Below are 22,758 nucleotides of genomic sequence, written 5' to 3' on the forward strand. Positions count from 1 at the left end.
AGTGCACTACCTGGGTGCACTACCTGCCATGGTGTGTGTGAAAGTATGTGCCATTATGTACGTGGACTGTGTATGTGTTGAAACATCTGTTTCTTTGTAACAATAAAAGTATATCTTATCTTATCTTATCTTAAAAGATTAGTAATTGTAGGCTGCATGGGTCTTCCTATAACAAAGTCACATAGCCCAAATCCTACATCATGTGTGTTGATTAATACAGCCTCAGTATTTATTTGTATCATATATGGCTGTATGCAGCCTTCTTCTTCTTCCCATGCCCATATATATAACCCTATGTTTCTCTATAGGCTATTCTACAGAGAGGATCTGAGTCTTCTGCTTTATTATGGGGACCACCACGGGCATCAAATACGATTATGCGACCTGACAGTGTGGGGTCTACCACTGACAGTGATCCATGTGGAGGGAGAAGCTTGTGATTGTCAGTGCGATGCTTTCTTTCTTTTCTTCTGCGCCTTGCTGCCCAAATGCTCGCCATGCGGTTGTAGGAAGGCTGCGCCGCAGAATCGCTACCGGCAAAAAATGAACCATCCATCCTGACTCCAGTACAGACAAAGGAAGACAACACATGAGCCAGTCCCCAAACATGTGTCCATGTATACCACGACTGTGCTTGTATCTTCCATTTTGGGGGGTGGGGATGAATGGTGTTGAATATTCTGCAGATTCGCCTTATGATCAACAGGGACTAATTTAATGAATGAAATGTTTTACACAATGTGTTTTTTCCATTTTCAACATGCATTTTTGCAGCCATGTGCTGCACAGCATGTGTGATTTGTGGGAATAAATGACTGGTGCTGCTGAATTCATACGTTATTATAAGGCTATGGTTGTCTAGTGTCGCCGCCATTCTTAATTCTGGAGGTGCTTTAATGTGCTGGTCGTCTATAATAGCTCCCAGACCCTACACAGACATCGCAATGGAGGGATGAGAGGAGAGAGATGGGCGGGGATGAGAGGAGAGAGCTGCTGGAGTCAGAGCGCGCTAGGGTGGGATGCTGTCCTTCCAAGGTCAAGCCAGCTACATTCAATTACATAACTTCCGGTTACATTTTCAAAAATAAATCCTATATAAGTGAACATACTGTCCTGTTATTTTTTTTTATTTTTTTTCAATAACACACACACAGGGTATTGTGGCACATGGTTCATGGCAACATTCAGTTAAATAAATGCGGTTTTTTTTTAGAACAAAAGTATAAGTGTTTGGTTATTATGCATAGTGGTAAAAACAGTTGAAGAAACTATGAGTTTTGTCATTTTTTGAGAAACCCACTACAGTAATCTCTGAGTTGCCAGTAGTATTATCTTCTGTTTCCTTTTTTAAATTGTATTTGATCTATTTATTCATTATTATCATTATTATTTTTTATTATTATTTTTTAAATTTGTTTTCTATTTTTATGTATATATATATGTGTGTTTGTATGTATGTATGTGTATTTGTATGTGTATGTATTTATGTGTATGTATAATACATGTTTTTGTTGGTGTGTATGTAGGTATATATATATATATATATATATATTTAAATGTTTTAATGTTAAATGTTAAAAAGACCTTTGTAGAAGAAGAAGAAACTATGAGTAAGGATTTGATGAAACACACGACAAGCAATGACCCACCCAGCCCTTTATTTCAGCACTTAACTAAAAACACTGGAGGGTTCTCTCCAGTTTTCTCCTTTACTTCACTCTAGTAGAGCTAACTCAGAAAAAAAAGTGACACTTTCATCCATTTTATTTTGAAAAGAACACACCTCTTTTCCGGTTTTATTGGTGGCAAATTGCCGCAATCTTGACGGATCTCACAGCTCCAGCGGCAGCAGAAACACCCGTCAGCAGCGCGCATTGGAGACAAAAAAGAAAGCGCATCACGGACACAAAGGGAAATATGGGTGCGCTGGAGAAGATTCACCTCCGCCGTGTAACACAATGGATGAGCCGCTTGTGTTCCATCTACTGGGAGACCAATTAGCCCACCTTAATGAGGTGCTGGGACGCGAGATACTGCAAGCTAAAAAGGCGGAAGGCTGCGTTTTAATCCGTCTGCGGATCCTGTGAGCTTGCGATGGCTGTGGCGGGGATATGCAAGTGGATAGGGAATAATGTGCCTTTTTATTTTGTGATATTTTCCTTGTTTTGTGGCCTTTCGTTTGGACAATTGCGATATTCGATTACGGAGGAACTGGAAAACGGCGCACTGGTGGGTGATCTGGCGCATGACTTGGGGCTCGATATTCGAAGGCTCGCCAGCCGAAAGATTAAGGTAGTCTCCAACAGCGGTAAGCGCTACGTGATTGTCAACCCCAAAAATGGCAAATTGCTCGTCAATGAGAGGATCGACAGGGAGGCGCTGTGCGATATGTCCAACACCTGCCTCATCAATCTGGAGGTGATGGTTGAGAACCCCAATGAGGTGCACCATGTCGAGGTGGAGATTGTCGATGCCAATGATAACGCGCCGCAGTTCCCCAGAGAAGAGTACCAACTAGAGATCACAGAATCTGCTTTACCCGGGTCTCGTTACCCCATCGAAAACGCTCAAGACCCAGACGTTGGGTCCAATTCGGTTCGCATGTATCAGCTCAGCACAAACGACCATTTCGCGCTGGTGTCCAACAAACCCTCCCTGAACACAAAGCACATCGAGCTGGTGCTCAAAAAGCCAGTTGATCGCGAACAGACGCCTTACCACCAATTGATTCTGAGCGCCGTGGATGGTGGGTCGCCAGAGAAAACTGGCACGGCTAAAATCAACGTCCGGGTCTTGGACTCAAATGACAATGTCCCCGTGTTTGACAGACCGGTGTACAAGGTGAAACTGTTGGAAAATTCGCCCAAAGACACCCTGGTAATCAAACTGAACGCGACTGATCTGGACGAGGGCACGAATGGAGAGGTGTATTACTCTTTCAGCAGCTACACCCCCGAGAGAGTGAGGCAGATGTTCAGCATGGACACCAACACGGGAGAGATAAGAGTGAGGAGCAATGTCGACTATGAGGAGACCAACTCCTACGAGATGTACATCCAGGCGATGGACAAGGGCCCCGGGGCCGTGGCGGCACACTGCAAGGTGGTGGTGGAGGTGGTGGACGTGAACGACAACGTCCCTCAGATAGTGCTGTCATCTCTGTCGAGCCCTGTGAGGGAGGACGCCCGTGCAGACACAGTGGTGGCCCTCATTAGTGTCACTGATCGAGACTCTGGCGCGAACAAGCAGGTGAGCTTGGAGATCCCAGCAGGCCTTCCTTTCAAGATCAAGTCATTCAGAAATTACTACACTCTGGTTACCTCAGCCTTCCTGGACCGCGAGACCACTGATGCCTACAATGTCACTCTGAGTGCCACGGATGGAGGAAACCCTCCCCTCTCCTCCCAGAAGACCATACAAGTGGATGTGGCTGATGTTAATGACAACCCGCCGCGATTCGAGCAGACCTCGTACACCGTCTACGTGGCTGAGAACAACGCCCCCGGGGCCTCTTTGTGCACTGTGAAAGCTCAAGACGCGGACATCAAAGAGAACGCACGCATCACTTACACAGTGCTCAATGACAACAACCATGGCATCCCTGTCACGTCGTATGTGTCTGTGAAGGCCGATACAGGGGAGGCTTACGCCCTGCGAGCCTTCGACTATGAGTCACTGAGAGAGTTTCACTTCCAGGTCAAAGCCCAAGACGGGGGCATTCCTCCGCTCAGCCGAGTCGCCACCGTCTACATCTACATAATGGATCAGAATGACCACGCACCGCTTATAGTCAACCCTCCCGGCAATGGCACACGCTCCTTGGAGACAGTGCAAAAGAACGCAGAGCCCGGCGCCATGGTGACCAAAGTTGTGGCCTACGACGCAGACGCCGGTCCAAACGCCTGGTTGGTGTACGTGCTGGAAACAGCTACCGACATGGACTTGTTCAAGGTGCATGAACACACCGGCGAGATCAGGACCACTCGGAGGATCCTGGAGGATAACTCCACCTCCTTCGCCCTAACCGTTGTGGTCAAGGACCATGGGCTGCCCAGCCTCTCCTCCACCGCCACCATCAACGTGGCCATCATGGAGGTGCAGCCCAAAGTGGTCCCCGACCCCAAGAGGATCATCCGACCTCACAGCACGCTGCTTTTCTCTAACGTGACCCTCTACCTGATCGTAGCTTTGAGCGCCACCACCTTCGTTTTCCTGGTCACCGTGGTGGTGCTGGCCATCGTCCGCTGCCATGCCTACTGCACCCAGCCTGGGTCCTGCTCCCCTTGCTGTGTGTCACAGAAGCCCCCTCCAGATGGCGGGAGCAGCAGCGTAAGTGCCGGCGGGCAAGGCGTCGGTGGACCCGGGGCACAGCCTAACAACAACGTGGTGCTTCGGAGAGACCTCAAAGTGGAGCCTCACTACATTGAAGTGCGTGGGAACGGCTCTCTGACAAAGACTTACTGCTACAAGACCTGCCTGACCGCCACCTCTGGCAGTGACACGTTCATGTTCTACAACACGGGACGTCCCATCAGTGGCACCTGGGGTAGCGGCGCCGACCGCTTCTTCACGAGTGGAAGTGGATTTGTACGCAGACTGAGCATGCCTGATGCCTCGATGCAACTCTGCCCAGAGGTGTGTCATTAATTCTCTTTATGCTTACCTTTGTCTGTATAACTGGAAGGTCATGAATCATCATGTTTACATGTTAGTGGGTTTATTACATTTGATTTAGCTCCAAACAATGTAACACCGTTTTTTGAAGTACATGCTCAACATGACTTTTCATAATTGCTACGGCATGCATCGTCATAATTTTTGTCAGTGTTGCAGGAGGGTGATGATATTCCTGCATGTCAAGTTTGATCCCCTCCTGCAATGAATCAAATCCTTGCAAGCTTCATTCTCTTTGTTCAGTTCCCACTTGTACTGTGCTGTCGCTCAGCCCCGGCCCAACCCAGCTCAGCACTCACACTGCATTAGTGTCAGGCCTGATGCTTTTCAGGGTCCTGTGCAATTTCTGATGATTCAGAGATTTGTGTTTCAGTTTCGAGGTTGTCATCACATCTACGCTGAGAACAGGTCATGTAGTCTTCACTCTACTGGCTCGTTCTCTGTGCGAGTGGGTTTGGCTTGTATGTGGGGGCGGGTATGTGTGTGAGTAAAACTGTTGCACTGGAGCAGTTGGGGTTAATTGACTTGATATTGTTGCTTCTGACTATAGAAGAGACATGCATTTACCCCTACTGCAATGTTATTTTCTCGTTGTTAAAGGCTGCATGACACTTCACTGATACAATTTTCTGAACTACAACGGTTCTAGATGAGTGAAACAGTGAATTCCTTTACTTGCTAGGGCATTTCTGCATTACTAATGATTCAATTTCTCAGATACTGTATCAACAATCCCTGATTTACATGAAATATTGCAAAAAAACTCCAACAGTCAAATATACTCTACCTAATATTGCCATGATCCCAATCAAGTAGTCTTGCATACCTGTTTTCCTAGCCATACATGCACCATTCGTGTAAATGTTCATGTCTATCAGTTGTAGATTTAAGGAGTTCAGGTTTGACCCAAGCAGAGATTTCTGGATAGATATATTCTGCTTTTATGCCAGCAGAGAGGTTTGAGAGATTGGTGGTTCAGATATTGGAATAACATCATTTTTAGTGTCATATTGTCAAGGCAAATGCTCCTAGGGTTAAGAGGTCATCTCTGGGTGCATCATCTTAAATATCAGGTGCCAGCCACTAGTACATTAGTTATAAGAAAAACATCTTACCAAGACAAGTGTAGCAGTGTAAATTAAATTAACCTCCAGACTGTGTTCCGCAGCCCCGCAAATTAGATTTGCTCAAAGAGGCTGGGTCTACCAGCAGAAAACACTCCCCTCTGAATTGCACTGAGGAACATAATGTGCCATCTGTATCTGGGACACTCGCTACTGCCTGAGCAGGTTTGTGGCTTAAACACAGCTTTTCTTATTCAGTGTTTTTGAGGTCCGAGGCTACAACAACAACCCACATGATGCTGACAGATTATAGCATTCATGCAGCTGTTTGCAATCATCCCATACAGTGCATGTGCCCACTCGTGAGGAAAGTAATGAGTAGGCAAAATTAATGACTATGGAAGATTAGCTCATTAAAATATGACTTTTACCCCTGTGAGATTCATATGGTTCTTTGAATTTAAAGGCATAATCATCAGCAAAATTAGATTTTCATTAAAGGCTTGCAGCTTTAACATCGTGACTCCAATAGACTATTAAAACTAATGTAGGGTCATTTAAAAAACATTTAAGTATTTAGACAAAAAAACATTCGTCCAGGCAGTGTATTTTAATTTCACCAATATTTGCTGTGTTCTTAGAAACATTTAAATATCTAATAGTTTATCAGTTTTTTAGCGCAAATATGCACAAACAAAAAAGGTCTATATAGTAGCTTCAATCTAATAATAGCAGAGTTCAGGCTGTTCTCATACACTGTTTGTAGATATACCTACGAAAAGTAATGCACTGTAGTTCATATACAGGATAGCAAACAAAATTAATTTGTATGTAGTCCACGTAATCCTGAACCAGGAAGTATAAAGAGCGACAAACGGGCGGGGTGGAAATGTAAGTTCCACACTTAAGTTACGTCACTACGTTGACTTATTTGTCACGTAACTTCCGTTGACATGAATATAAGAGCAGAAATTGACACCGGACATTCACCCAGGATACCGGTGTTCCTATCCCGCGTGAGTCATGTAACTTCTGTACCTAAGTAACGCCACTTCTACAATCGTTTCTTAAACCTAACTAAGTAGTTTTGTTGCCTAAACCTAACCAAGTGGTTTCCTGTGACGACAGAAGTTTATTTTGAAAAAGACATGCATGTAATGAGCGGAAATAGACACCAGACTTTCACCCAGGAGACTGGTGTTCGTATCCCATGTGAATCACATAACTTCTGTACTTAAGTAACGTCACTTCCACAATCTTTTCCTAAACCTAACTAAGTAGTTTCAATGCCTAAACCTAACCAAGTGATTTCCTGTGAAGACAGAAGTATATTATGAAAAGACATGAATGTAACAAGCGGAAATTGACACATGTTGCCGGACATTTGTAGGAAAACGCACAAAAAATGGGATCATATCAGAATCAGAATCAAATAAATCTCCAAAGCAAGAAAGATAGAAGATAAAATCATTTAATACAAGACTATAGAGCGATAATTTGTGAAATGTTATTGATGATTTGTCCAGCATATTGTATTACACTAAATCCTACACATTGCCCTTCACACTGGGCTGATACAGACCAGAGGTATAGGATGTGGTTGCCCTGGCGATGATGATGATGGCTCTTGCTTATTGGTTTTTGAAGGCCATAATTTACCAGAGGACCGCCGGGAGTTCCGAGCACTCAGCGTCCAGGTTCATCAGGAGCAGACAGACACTCACAGTTACACACAAACACACATGCACATCGGCCTGTACAAACACCCTGGCACTCAGGGAAAGGGCATGACTCCCCCAGCTCTCACATTTATAGAGCCATGGAGTGAGACACTGTCCAAAAACTTGTCAATATGGCTTTCAGTCACTGCCCTTTTTAAAATCCTTCTGTGGTCTGTGTGGATATCAATATGTATGCATGTGTGTGAGTGTGTGTGTGTGTGCGTGTGTGTGTGTGTGTGTGTGTGTGTGTGTGTATGTGTGTGCTTGCAATGGGGGACATGACTGCAGTGTTCCTATCACGTCCAGAGCTGGGATGTGTATCATGATTAATTGATGAGGCCATGGCCCAGCCTGCGCTCTGCACTGTGTGAGATCAAACTAAACTCTCTCTCTCTCTCTCCCCTCCTGTCTCTCTCTCTCTCTCTCTCTCTCTCTCTCTCTACCTCTTGCTCGCTCAGCCGAAAGCTCCGAATGCTGACTGGCGATATTCTGCATCTTTGAGGGCAGGGATGCAGAGGTAAGCACTTTCCATCTTTAACTCTTTTGCAACTTTTGATCATCTAGAAAAAGTTACACCTATTCATCCTACTCTGTCTACACCTGCAGTCTATGGTACCGCAATAGTTACCCTTCAAAAAAACCACAGCGGCAATGCACGGTATTTCTAAATACAAACGTTTTTGACACATCATGATACCTGCACCTCAAAATGACCTCTATTAATAACACTTTAAAAAAAAGACACAGCACCACAATAGTACAGATCAGTGTCTGCTATTATCAGAAATGGCCGTTAGTTGCCCCTCAGCATCAGTTTGAACCTCAACCCCGTCCTTTTCCGTTGGGAAAAGCCATCTGCAGCTCCCATCGGTGGACGCATAGTACTCCTCCACTGCAGTGTAACACTATATAGGTCATCTACATTCTGAGCGTCGCTCCCCCCCAGTTACAGTCTTTAAGCAGGAAGCATGAAGGACAAATGAGCTGACTATGACCTTTCTCAGATTATCAGATGCACACATGCATCAGTGTCTGCGAGTACAGCTGCCCCACACGTGTGTGTGTGCGTTTCCGCGTGTATTTCTGTATTTTTGTCCAGAGACGAGGGGAGAAGTTGTAAACACAGACAGCAGAGGACATTTTGGACTACTTGTTTTTCCAGATATGGATTCTTACATCTTATTGCTTGACCAAATACCAATTATAGATTGATTTAAAGATCTCTTTCTCATTAGCTACAACTAGGGATGTCACGATACCAGAAATTTAGTAGTCAATACCAATACCTGTGAAATTCCATGATTCTCTATACAACAAAAACAAAAGTAAAACAATAAATCTCATGTACTTCAACATCTACTCCTTTATCACCATTTGCAACCTGGTTTTTGTTAGGAAGTTAAATAGATCATAATTCCCTTTTATTATCTATTTTATATTGCTGTGAAAACATCTCTTTCAAACAACTGGATTTATTCAAGTTTCTTGCCAAAGACTACATTTTACAAGATTGCATTTGAACACATCATGATAACGTTAGGCCTTTGCCCAATGTCAGCTGGGATCGGCTCCAGCCCCCACGCGTCCCTGAATAGGATATGCAGTTACAGATAATAAATGGATGGATGATAATGTTAGAATTTAACTTTGCCCAATAGTCACTGAGTAGAGCCTGAACACATCATAATGTAAATCAATGGCACCTCCCGTTAACGTTAGCTCAGTGCAGGACTGTGCTGCTTACCTGTTGCTAACATCTAACAATAACTAGCTCTTGTCCTGCCTATTTCAATACAGTTTAGTTGTTTGTAATGTAGCATTATCGGGGAAAAAATAGGTAGTGTCCCCTGGTCACGTTGTTAGTCTCGAACCCTTCTAGAAAAACAAGTACCGTCAAGTTTTCCGAATTTTGGCATCGACTTGGTTCTTGTGACGTCCCTACTACCTACTGCAAATTAGAGAATACAAAAAAAGTATAATAGAATAATAAAATAGTTTTTTTTGTATCTACATCTGTCACTTACATTTTGTAATGATCAGGTCACAACAGTTGTCTTAAAGAGGACCTATTATGCTTATTCAGGTACATACTTTTATTTTGGGTTTTTACTAGAACATGTTTACATGCTTTAGTGTTCAAAAAACGCTTTACTTTTCTCATACTGACTGTGCTCTTTTCACCCTCTGTCTGAAACGCTCTGTGTGAGCTTCAACCCCCTCCCAAAAAGCCCAGTCTGCTCTGATTGGTCAGCTGGCCGACTCTGTTGTGATTGGTCAACACAACCAAACTCTTTCGGACTCCGCTCCAGCTCCGCTCTAACTAGCTTTGTTTGAGGGCGTTCCAAACTAGTCCCTAGGCAGCTATTATACAAATGTGTTACTTGGTGACATCACCACATTACAGAAGAAAAGACAGGACTTCAAGCAAGGCGTTTCAAGCAGGCCAGGAGCAGTGTTTCTGTGGGGGAGAGTAACTCCCTTTGGCGTGGACTTTCGGCTTTGTAACTTTGCAGACCTTTTACATGCACAAACAACTATAACACACTAAAGGAGGGGGAGGGGGGGGGGGGGAAGCACAAAAGCATAAAACGTCCTCTTTAAAATATGTAATTAAGTGTTTTGCTAATTTGATATGAGGACAGCTGGAACGTCAGGGACCAATGAGTTTTACCTCCACATGTCTGAATTTTCATAATTTCATGCCAACAATGCTTACTGCTCAGTCTTCTGCTCCGTCTAAGTTTGATTTAATTGGATATTAGTGTTAATTTCTATGGCGTGGAGGGGTATCATAATGTGCATCATGTCATCAAGTCACTGTAACATGACATGGATTAACATAAATCATCATTGCAATTTGCCGCTGCCATCTCTAAAATGGCAGTGCCTGTAACACGCGTAGACACAAGACAGGCTCATATTATACACTTAACCCCAGCACACGCATGCTGTAATGTATCACACTACACACAGCGTGTAGCACCAACATTACTGACCCACATTTCTACTGTAGTGTAGTTAGTCAGTGTACAAAACACTAGTATCTGTGTCATATTCTCACACATTAAAACCAGCACTTTTGCTTATGGAAAGACTTGAAACCCACACTGCTCAGACTGTACATGGCCATTTTATATTCATGACAAATCCCTATTCAACATAACACTATAAGTGTGTTGCAGTTAAAGGTAGATGCTTGGTGTGCTGCATTGCAGTCGGGGTAGGTCCTCCTATACAGTAAGCTCTACCTTCATTATGAATGTATGGGGGGAAATATCTCAAGCCTAGGTTGGAAAACTGCACTCATGCACTTGGCTTGGTGTGTTGATTACAGCATTACAAGAGTTTCAACACTTAAAGTTACATTTTAGTGATTCTGTTTCGTCATATTTCCCCAGCTTTATTATGTTTTTGAGGGAAAGCTCGTCTTTTTCCCGGAAGACATTTTGACTTAAAAACAAATGCTTTGATTTCAGGGTCCTGGTATTGTGCATGCTGGCTCGCTGTCACTCTCACTGGAACAACTGAATAGAACAGAGCCATCCTTAGTGTTATCTGTAACACCCGTGCTTTTCCTTCTATGACAAGTCAAAATGTCTGCTGTGAAAAAGGCCTATTGCTATTTAATAAGATAATACTGATTCCTAACTGCTCTGATTCAAACAACTATCTTCCAACATATATTTCCCCTTTGCTTTGCTTCTTGTAAAGCAATTCAGTATTTACAAAAATGCATTTAAACACCCAAAGTTCACGTTGTTAAAGGAATAGTTCGCCATAGGGAAATACGCTTATTCACTCTTATGCGGAGAGTTAGATGAAAAGATTGATACCTCTCTCATATCTGTCTGTTAAATATGAAGCCTCAGCCACCAGCCAGTTATCTTACCTCAGCATAAAAACTTGTCTGTTCTAAGGTAACATAATATGCCTTCCAGCCCATCTAAATCAGAATCAGAAAAGCTCACTAAAAACATATATTTCTTTTGTTTAATCCATACAAAAAGATAACTGTAAAAATGACAAATTGTAGTTTCACGGTTTAAAAATGTGAAATGTGAATATTTCTTTGCCCCTGGTTGCCTGGCAACTTCACTGTGATGAAAATGACTCCATGAAGTCACAGATTTTGTAATCTTTGGACAGAACCAGCTAATAGTTTTTTAATTAACCGTTTTCCGGTGAGAGTCAACGCAAGGTGACATGCACAAAATATTTAGGTTTTTGCCCTTATTCTGAAAAAAACAAGCTGTTTACATGGCTAGTGAAAATTAATATTCTACTAATATTCCCGTTTACATGCAGCCACGCATACTCAGAATATCTAAACGGAATATGCTGTTTACATGACCCGTATCAAATTCAGAATATTGTCATTATTCGGAATAATAATGGAATATTAGTGTGCTTGTAAATGTAGTGAGTGAACCTTTAGAGTGAAAATAGAAGGAATGGTTTCTGCATTGCCTCTCTCAGTGTGCTGCATGGCCCCATGCTAAGTCGAATGAAACAGCCTCTGGGTTTTCACATCCAGTGAAAAAACTTAAAATAAAAAAGCATTTGAAACTTCACTTTGGTGCCATCCTGAGAGTCTATGTTGTGCTTGTAGCGTGAATTTTAAAATATTGTTTTCATTTGCGTGTGGTAAGTGTAGGTGTCCTACTTTTTATACATAATTATTAAAATATAAATATGTAACAAGATCAGCTGGAAATACTTAAATCCATTAAATATGTTATGTATCCTTATTCAATATGTAAATAAATGTCATCTAAAAACACAACAAAGTGTTATGAGAAAGCTTTTACTGTGAAGCAGCTGCAGTCAGCACCTGTAACAGCACAATAAAGGCGGGTGGAAGAGATTCAATTGATGAAGTTGGATGGATGAAGATGTAACACAAACCTCTAAACTACAACGCATCTCTAGGTGAAATCCCTGAATACAGACTCAATGCTTGTTTCAAAGGCTGAATTGATATTTGATTTGATGTGTTCTCATTGGGTTTGCTGAATGTGTTCTGCCTTTCAGTTCGGTCCACATGGAGGAGTCCTCTGTGATGCAGGGAGCCCAGGGGATGCTGGTCCAGAACTGGCCCACTGTGTCCAGCGCCGCAGGTGAGTAAAAGTAAATTTTGCCAATTTGACATTTACATTTGAACAAAAGAAAACATTCATCTTGCTTTAAAATCTATGTCTCAAAAGTAGAGGATGTTTAAGTGAAAGGTCTTTATGTAATATGTACAACTCCAAGTTATTTGTTGAAAGGCATGTTAAAGTAGGCACCTGGGATTTGAACCTCTGGTACTTTGGTTGTGAGTGCCAAAAACATAATGGTGGGAAGCCAGCAAGTGTTCTTGTCCTTGTCGCTGTGACTCGTGTTACTTCCTCCCGATGAAGCTAACTGCTGGCTGGTGAAGAGAATCAACCCTGGGGTTCATAAATACAGCAGACAGTGGAAGTTATTTGTATATACCGGAGAAAAAAAATGACATCATTAGACAGAAGGGCATAACCTGCCCAGGGCATATTAAAAACTATTATGTTAGCCATTAAGTAATAGTTAAACAATGGCAACAGTGAATGGGTTGACAATGTTTTTTAGATGATGCATGCTCTCTACTAGTGCTCCAAAATACTAATTATGCTGAAGATAATTTTAGACAAGCCTTGTAGGAAACAGATATGACTATAGTAAGGTAATTCTGGTAAATCGAAACTCTATTTTTACAACTTGTGTTACATTTTCATGGATTTGTCTTATCTTATTCCTACTGGTTATGGTAACTAAGGAATAATTCCACATTTTGGGAAACATGCTTGTTCATTTTCTTGCCAAGGGTTAGTTGAGAAGATCGATTCAACTCTCATGTCTGTACCGTAGACTGTATATAAAAAGTGAACGTAGTCACCGTGACCTCATCCATTGGTTTGCGGACTGCCGTTTTGAAACCTTGAGTTCTGCATTTTGTCCATCACCATCTTGGTTTTTGGCCGTCGCCATCTTGTTTTTTTGCAACCAGAAGTGATACAAGAGGGTGGAGCTAAGTACAACCGAACGCTGAATAAGACATTTTTAGGCTACCTGAATGTTACAATTAACTTTCATGAGCTGAAAAACACACTGAGAATGGGTTAAAGTTCTGAGACAAATACATGGACAACTACCAGAACAGATAACGCCATGGTAGCAACCTGTCAATCACAAGGTAGCCAAGCCCTAAAGCATACCCTGCTTCATGGTCTATTTTACTCTAAATGGGACCATAATTTACTAAATGAACATCATGCTGTATTGAAGAAGACTTGAAACTAGCAATTGAGACCATAAACTCATGTTTACAATGTTTACTGAGGTAATAAATCAAGTGAGAAGTAGGGTCATTTTCTCATAGACTTCTATACAATCAGACTTCTTTTTGCAACCAGAGGAGTCGCCCCCTGCTGGCTATTAGAAAGAATGCAAGTTTAAGGCACTTCCGCATTGGCTTCACTTTTCAGACTCCGGAGGTAGCCCACTGGTCTTCACGCTTAAGATTAAGCTACAGCCAGGAGACTGTTAGTTTAGCTTAGCATAAAGACTGGAAGTAAGGGGAAACCACTAGCTTTGTTCTGCCTATCTCGTTTGTTTAATCTGTACAAAAACCAAAGTGTAAAAATGGGAAGTTGCAGTGTAAAGGTTTCAGTTTTACATTTTGTTTTTTGTACGGGTTAAAGAAACAAGATTTACTGTTATTCAGTGAGCTTTCGAGGTGCTGGTATGGATCTTTTTTTATAACCTTTGAACAAGACCCAGGCTAGCTAGTTCCACCTACTCTAAGCTAATCATCATCATCATCATCATCATCATCATCATCATCATCAACCATCTCCTGGCTCTAGCTTCATATTTACCGTACAGACATGAGAGTGGTATTAATCATCTCAACATCCTGGCATCAAAATATATAAGCGCATTTCCCAAAATGTTGAACTATTCCTTTAATTGCCAACATCTAGGGCAATATTTGTAATAGTAATGTACACTCTCAGAGGTTGTAAACACATTAGTTTAACCCAGGCATCATTTCTTTGGAAGGTCACAACACCTTAATGGTAAAACTGGGGATTTGACAGAATTGTGCTTTGAATATCTACATGATCATGAATTCCAGTGTGATGTTCGTATAGAGCTTAGCTGAGGTGCCAAAAGCCTGAGGCCCTTATGCAGAGCCACAGATAAACAACTGCATCCTCCCATGAAAGGAGCTGGCAGCATGGAGAGCTACAGACTGAAAAAAACAACTGTTTTTTAATAAGAAACCAGATGTCCTGAGTGGGTGGCAGCAGTGAGAATGTGTAGCATGTAGCACAACGGGAGTATTAATAGAACTGGCCTCGAAAATGACCCGAAACACTGAGCTCAGAGCTAATGAATCACAGCTTTTGTTGGCTGATCGGAAAACTTTTGAAACTTAGATTTCGAAAAAGTGTTTGGGAACATTGTGAGCTGTTCCATCCTTCCTTCAGCCGAGCTTCCATTCATTGATTTCCTGTCTAGTTACAGGAATTAGAACATGGGTAGAGACTTGAGGGTGAAGGGTAGCATCACAGTCCATCACTCAACGAGTCAGTTACAGAATATGTCTTACTGTCTGTCAGCTTTTCTCTCTGTGGAAAAGAGAGCTGGGGAATTGTTTGAGGTACAAGCTGTACCAGTATCTCAGTACTGCAGAAAAATGTGTGTTTTTTAGAGCAGGTGGAAAGCTGCCTCTGCGGTCATGTAAAGACTTAAATATTGTCTTTAAGCAGAGTACACAGTGTACTGCAGACCCATCAGGGGTGCATTGTTGCATTAGGAAATAATTTGTTAGGAGCGGCTCAGTGCTGAGGCACAGACATGTACTGGATTGTAGGTTGATCCTCTTTACCATGTATCAAGAGGTGGAGCCTTTTTTTGTGACACATTTCCATGTCTGCAGTTATCATGATGAAGTTGTCTGACATGCTGTGATGCATCTAAATGTGGCACCCTAAAAAAACTGTGTTTATGTAAGTGACCCCATGGCGCAGATGAGGAGACATTTGTCTAACGCCAGAAGGGGGAGAGAAGCTATTATCAGTGATAAGAGAGTAAAAAGAGAGAACATTAAAAGCAATTTTGGAGAGGAAGAGCAGAGGAGACATACAGGGGGGGTGGAGGAAAAAAAAAAAAAGCGAGGTGTGGGGGGATGGAGAAAGAGAAAGGTTAAGAGGATTGGCAGGTTCCTGCAGTAGTGTTGTTGCTAGGGAACGCCATGTGACCTGTTGCCTGGCAACACTGTCTAACTGAGAGATTGCTGCAGCAGCCGCACCCTCCATCAGCAGGGAGTGGGCGAAGGCAGTTTCCATGGCAACCGGTCATATCTCTGAATGGAAGATTTAGAGACGGGGAAAAAAAAGGGAAGGAGTAGGGAACGGAAAAGGGAAGGGGACTCAGCAAGGGCAGGTATTAAGAGGAAAAAGAGGCCACGCAGTCATTTAAAAGGAAATCATAAAGGAAAGAATGGTTTAGGTAGATGTGTCTCATGCAGAATACATGCCGCATATATTTACACAAGCACTGTTAGATTTGTGCATGTGCTACAAACCACCAGAGGGATTCATTTCAAATGGAACTGTGTCTCGGATTAGACAGGAAATAGCCTATTTTAAATGTAGGACATCAAGGTTATACGAAATCAGGCTTCAAACACCCACACATCTACACCAGGTGTCATGGCAACCCTCCTTACAAGGAGCTGTGCTGACCTGCTTACCAGCAGTTACACCATAATCCATTCGCTGTGAAATATAGGCTAATATGAAGCAATGGCAGAGTTACAAATAATCCTCCATGTTCGAGAAACAGTAGCAGCGAAGCTCTTCGTAGTTCCTCCGAGCTGTGACGCGACCTGCTCGTTATGAATTATTATTTCACACGCACGCAGGAATATCTCAGATTAAATTCTAATTAACAATGTCAGGGTTTTGGATTTGTCACAGCCAGTGCAGCAGAGAGCTCTGGGATGTCCCAAGACGAAGAGACAACATTCACTTGATTAGACGCTACATAGCCACTTGACATTTTAGCTCAGCTGGTCATGCGTAGGGACATGCACTGCTCCAGCCCCATCAGGTGTGCATAAGCCCAACACCGTACTGCTCTGATAGTGTACACTTTTCTTCACTGCAGGAACATCGTCATTATAGTGCAGTTTGCAGCTTTACTACCAGTCCAGTAATCAGCAAAAGTTTAATTATATTTTAGGTCTTTTTCATTTATTCTATCTTGATGAGTTGTCTAATATAACCCAAGCAGGTCTTAGCCTACCTGTAACCGTCTGGCCAAAACCATTAGATGACCCAGTAATCACTATGTGTCCACACGCTTTGATCAAATCAAGATATCTCAAATATTACTGGACAAATTTCTACAAAATCTTAAATTAATAATAATTTGCCACAGACGATTAATCCCAATATTTCAGTGAACCCAGTGAAGTGTTGTGGTTAAGTATTATAAAGAGCGAAAGACACAAACAGGGCGAGCAGGAGGAGAGGTGGATGGGTCCAACAAACAAAACACCGTTGTTAGTATCCCCTGCGTCATGTTTCACTTTCACTTTACAATCAGCTAATTGTTTGTGTCCTGTTTATGTCATCAAGTCACGTTTGCACTATACAAATGTGTTTTCCTAAACCTAACTGAAGGGTTTTGTTGTGTCATCTTAAACAAGTGTTTTTTGATTGTGATTGTGACAAAGTTGGGATGATAAAGTGTTGTACTTACTTTCTGTGTTTAATTTCGCATGAACTCAGAGACAGTTGTTTTAAATTATTCATGTGAAAATCATGCTTATTTGTAAAACTGTAGGAGGCTCCTGCAGTTTTCCCTGAATCTCTGCAATGGGGATGATGAATGCAAAGCTGGCAGCACTCATATAGTCAAAATGACCACATTCATGTCAAATACAGCAGGTTGAAATATACGGGAAGTTTGCTTTAATGACCCCACGGCTTTCCTCTAGCACCATGACTCACAAAGTTACCTGAGTTTATGGTGATTAGTGGTCTGCAGGTATTCGATGTCTGCCCTGGATTAGGTTTAATAAATATGGTTTAAATTATTTGTAAAAATAAAATTTGGAAAGAAAGACCCTTTGTAGATCTTCTATCAATACAAGACGGTCTAAATAAAGATTGCAAAACTCTTCTGACAGAGCATCAACTCATCTTCCCTTAAATAGCAGCATCAGGTAACAGGAAATGGTGTGTCACTTCTATAAAATGGAGGTGCATTGTGTACAGCGATGCTGTGCACTGCGTTACCGGCTCAATAAGATCATCCACATTCTGCCTCACAGTATTTTGCACATCTCTTTCTGTCTTTTCAGTTTATTTTAAGCGTGTTTGTCCTCCTCCACACGAGAAGCCATCTTCCCTGCATAACCATTGATATGAGCCATTGAATAGGACTTATTTAAAACACCACATCCTCTTCCTGGGTTTAATACCCAGATTAAATACAAACAGACAGACCATAACATCAAATGTCATAATCCTCAGAAACAGTCCAGCATTACAGTATTATAGCACTAACTCCACTAATAGAGTTACAGATCATATGACAACATCTGACACTGACTAGTCATTAAACAAGCTAAATTACATAAAGGTCAATTAGCAGCAATTGGCTTGTTTGTAAAATGTATTTAAAATTTAATTAAAAAAGTAACATTTAAAAACACAAGAAAAAATTGTAAAAAATAATAATAAAAAAGCTAAAAATATATCTGGATTTTCCTCAGCAGTCATGGCTTGAAATGGTTCATTTGTTACCCTGGTCCTTCACCCGCTAATTATTTAATGTGACTTAAAAATGAATACTTCTATTTTTGCAAGTCGAAAACAAATTATTTATGTGGCTTTGTTTTTCCCGTCTCGATGGTACGCTGCTACAACATCTGACCTCTCCTGCTATATTACAAACATCAATCCTTTTCATCCTCATGTTTGCACGAGTTAAAATATGATCAATTTCCAGTGAGGCATGGCTCAATAATTATCTGTGAAAGGTGTCCGGTGCTCTGTGTATGCTCTTTGCAGGACTGGTTGTAACGGGGCAATAATGCAGAGCTAACTATTGAGCAGTTTGGTAGTGTCCATTACATCTGCTCTTATTATAGTCTACGCGTTTATAATTTATTCTCGTGCTGCTCGATGAGCTCATGTGTAGAGACTCGGCGGTACACTGCGCGTACGGACGGTGTGCATTTTCAAAATAGTGTGCTTCCCAATGGGACGGTGATTTGAAACCATTTCAGCGCTCCAGCAATGTCATAAATAGCCTACAAAGAAAAAATCAAACAGAATCTTTTTGCAAGGGCCTGTGTTTGATCTAAATAAAATCCAGACTGAAAGTAGGTCAGTGCAGAGGGAACTGGTGTGGGCCTGAGAGCACCGTGTCTGCAGAGCCCGCCCACCCCCATCTTTCTTACTGCCTCTCTCTCTCTCTCTCTCTCTCTCTTTCCCTCTCTCTCCTTATCTCATCTAACATCCTCTTTCCTTTCCGGTCCGCCGTCTTTAACCTTTTGACCTTAATAGCTTTGTCTTATTTTCACTTTACATAATAATTTTTCTATATCAGTATCTATTTTCTGATTTTGCTCTCTGGGTTCCTTTCTCTGCTTGAGCACGAAAGGTTGAATCCCTGTCTCTGGCCTCCTATGAGAGTACAGGATTAAGCTGCTGCCATCATCCAAACACAAATACAAATCACACTGCCAAGTTAAACATCCTTGTGTGGTTTAAAGGTTAGCCCCCTTCCAGTGTTCCCTCCTGTGGTCTCAGCCGAATCACTGTCTGGAAAAGATCCACTCCCTGTGGCTATCGCTCCATAGTCAGGCGATTGCTTTGAACGCTTTTTGCTCGATTTTGATCATGTCAGATTTTATGAACGTCTCAAAGACCAAATGATAAAGTCGAAGTAAGGAACAAGGCATGACAAGTAGGACAGTTATTGAAAAAATTATTCACGACAAGTAAGCTAATAGCAAAGGGGGATTCACCTCTATGGAGTCAAGGTCAGAGTGGGCTGTCCTGCTTCTACCACTTGCCAGCAATCAAAATATAATAAAGAGCTACTGTGGAAGTGATACTTAAAGCTGTAACTTTGAGCAAATATGATAATAAGTTATTTTTATAAAACGGTCGCTATATCCTATGCAGTGGTGCATGAGACAGATAATCTATGGAAAAATATAATGTTCCTCCGTGTCCACGTTGCCCGAACAAAAACAACCGATCCGAGTCGAGCAGTCTCTAAGCAGCTGTCAATCACTGCTCACGAAACTCTCGATATCCGATCAAACTGTCAACCTAGGCAGCGCTGATCAATTATGAATCAAGATTATGTTGCTGTAATGCCTATTTCTCTCTTTTCAGAAACATATTTTTTGTGTAGTATTTAGCTGTAAAATGAGAAAGTTTGTAGCACGGTGCCCTTCTGCGTGCAGTTTGCATGTTTTCCCCGTGTTAGCATGGGTTTTCTCCGGGTTCTCCGGTTTCCTCCCACAGTCCAAAGACATGCAGGTTAGGTTAATTGTTGACTCTTAATTGCCCGTAGGTGTGAATGTAATGGTTGTCTGTCTCTATGTGTCAGCCCTGTGATAGTCTGGCGCCCTGTCCAACGTGTACCACACCCTCGCCCAATGTCAGCTGGGATCGGCTCATCACGCCCCCGGAGTGTAAAAGCCTGAGCTCACTGCAAGAAAGCAAAAAAAACTACTTCCCAAGATGTCAAACTATTCCTTTACGTGTGGTTACAATGATGATTGAGTGAAGGTAATGAGTGGGCCAGATTTAACATGAATTCTTTTCCATCCTACCTGTGTAGATGGAGATGGCGGTGAACTGTCACCCCCGGTGGGCGCCGGTGTCGACAGCAACAGCTGGCACTTCAGATACGGCGCCTCCGGACAGGGCTACTGCCCTCCTCAGCAACTGAGGCCCGGAGAGATCCCCCCCGAAGCCTTCATCATCCCCGGATCCCCAGCCATCATTTCCATCCGCCACGACGCCGGCCCCGTGGATGACAAAGGTGACTTCATAAGCTTTGGCAAGAAGGAGGACGCCAAGAAGAAGAAAAAGAAGAAGAAGGACAAGAAGGACAAGAAGGATAAAGGAAAGGATGACGACGATTAGAGGAGAAGGGGCGACTTGAAAGCAGAGCTACCAATAAACTACCCTCCTAATTACAGAGCCGGAAAAAACAAAAAGCCAAATGCATATTGTAGAACCGAGGGAGCCTCCTTGCACCATATTTGCATAGACACTGTACAGCGGCCAAACCCTCATTAGACAAGGCCTGGCTCCCCACACCATGAAATCAAATGTTTCTGTCTTTCTTGGCTCATTTGACCCATAACTTTGGCCTGTAAAAGTCTAAGGTTTATGGTTAACAAATGTTCTTAGTAGACAGACTTCATCTAACGGTTGGACCAAATTAAAACAGAAAGGGTTTTATTGGATTAGATTAGCCTTTCTGTGATTTGCTGCCCCCTAAGCCCCCAACCCCCCCCCCCCCCCACCCCAGTTTGTATAATGAACACAAAAACACCTGAAAAAGGTGTACTATTTGTATCTGACCATTGTCAGCGGAGGCTGACTGTGTTGGCATCTCTGTCTTTATGCAGCCCCCCTTCCTTTTTGGCTCACCTAGTTGGAGGTGAAGTGGAAGCCAAACTAAGAACAAAAAAAGGCTTTTGTCTTCAATATTATGGAGGCCTTGTAGAAATTCAGAAAATGTGGTCTTTTGTAAAAAAACAAACAAACTGAAAAATGAAAAAGTAACAGCATACAGTATATGTACCATGAGATTAGCACCTTTGAGAGAAGTAGGTGGCTGAGACGAGCAGGACCACACTCAAATAAAGAGCTCTGTTTCAGTGTAACATAGCACATTGCTGAGGCTGAGGACCTGGACTGGGTTGCACCAACTATGCGCAAGTTTGTTCCCAGGTAAAGAAGTGGCTTCCTATTGGCTAGTTAATTTGCAATTAGCAAGTTACTGAATTCGATTGTACCATGGGTAGTAAGGGGGGGAATTCTATACGGCTGTAACTAGTTATAACATTAAGATTTCAGATGAGTAGCAAATCAGTAAGGTTATTACCTTGCTGATGGATTTGTAGTTGACTAGATTGGCATAAAAATTACGATTGATAAATAGAATCCATATTTGACTCTTAAAGGACAAAACTACGTTTTGCAAGTTTTTGTCCATTCTCTACAAATCTTGTATCATATACGGTCTGACAGTTATGTTTTGGGAATCTGTTTTAAAGTATTTTCCTACCTTTCAGGCGGCCAATGTTTTTCATTTATTAGCACAAAATGAATTAGCTGAGACTCGAGACTTTTTCGTATTAAGAAATCCATCAAAGTGAACGTAGCGTCTTGTTTAAGTTACACTTTCATCACATGGTAACGTAGTTGAAGTGCAGATTCTCTTGAAAACTGAACTGCATTATCACATTAACATCGCAAAATTAAACACGGATATGATGGATTACCAACCGAGTCTCAGCATGTTGATTTTAAAGCTGCTAAATTTGATATATGCAGAGCATTAATATAGCAGTAAACAACTATTTGCTATATAAAGATATAGAGGGGTAATGTCTACCTGAGTAGAGAATGAAGTCACTATCCATCTGTGTTAGTTGTAATCCGAGTTTCTCGGTGCTTTGTTGACATAGCCGGGCCGGCCGCATATGCCTTTAGTGCATGTTCGTGCATGCAAGCGTGCCCCACTGGCTAGCTCACGGCCACCTCTCTGCAATGCGCTCATACGGCGGTTACAGCTGATATCCTGACTGACGGCAGCGTTGCAGAAGTGTAGCACACCCACCCTTCGGTTCTCGCCCAGGTTACCACTGTTAGCTGTCAGCAGCGTTGCCGTTGTTTACAATGTTAGCACCGTTAGCTGCCAGTCGCCATGTTGAGAGCCGTGCAGATGCAATAGAAATGCTCCCAATCTCACATTTAGCACCTTTAATATTGTATGAAATTGAATGGGAACCAAATTCCATCTGAAAAAAAGACACATTTAAAAAATACAAATTGGAAATGAATGTGTAATTGGTAGAAAATGGGCTGAAACATCCCAAATCACTGTTATAGTCCTTTAAGTTGCCAAATGGCATGGAATTACTTTAAAAAAAAAACGCTGCGTGCAAAAAAAAAATCCTGCTTTTACTGTTATAGTGAGTGCAATTGTGTGACTTCGTATCATTTGCA

At 42.2% G+C, this 22,758-nt stretch overlaps 1 protein-coding gene across 2 annotated transcripts; it reads left to right on the forward strand.

Moving 5' to 3' along the window:
- The first annotated feature begins 1,816 nt into the window (after positions 1-1,816).
- LOC119475519 (protocadherin alpha-C2-like) lies at positions 1,817-21,077 on the forward strand. Of its 2 annotated transcripts, none has more exons than XM_037748320.1 (4): positions 1,817-4,635; positions 7,918-7,976; positions 12,491-12,586; positions 20,354-20,492. In XM_037748320.1, exons 1-3 carry the CDS (start codon positions 2,095-2,097, stop codon positions 12,582-12,584), a joined length of 2,694 nt encoding a protein of 897 aa, XP_037604248.1. In that variant the 5' UTR covers positions 1,817-2,094; the 3' UTR covers positions 12,585-12,586; positions 20,354-20,492. The 2 variants fall into 2 exon arrangements, with proteins under 2 accessions (XP_037604248.1, XP_037604246.1); XM_037748318.1 differs by having other exon boundaries at positions 1,818-4,635; positions 12,491-12,576; positions 20,354-21,077.
- Positions 21,078-22,758: the final 1,681 nt, after the last annotated feature.

Source organism: Sebastes umbrosus, chromosome 17, assembly GCF_015220745.1.
Source record: "Sebastes umbrosus isolate fSebUmb1 chromosome 17, fSebUmb1.pri, whole genome shotgun sequence".
In the NCBI taxonomy this organism is placed as follows: Eukaryota; Metazoa; Chordata; class Actinopteri; order Perciformes; family Sebastidae; genus Sebastes; species Sebastes umbrosus.

Coding starts and splice junctions, on each gene's coding strand:
- LOC119475519 (XM_037748318.1), top strand. CDS start 2,095: ATGGCTGTGGCGGGGATATGCAAGTGGATAGGGAATAATGTGCCTTTT. Junction 4,636..7,917: donor CGATGCAACTCTGCCCAGAG/GTGTGTCATTAA, acceptor TTGCTCGCTCAG/CCGAAAGCTCCGAATGCTGA. Junction 7,977..12,490: donor TTGAGGGCAGGGATGCAGAG/GTAAGCACTTTC, acceptor TCTGCCTTTCAG/TTCGGTCCACATGGAGGAGT.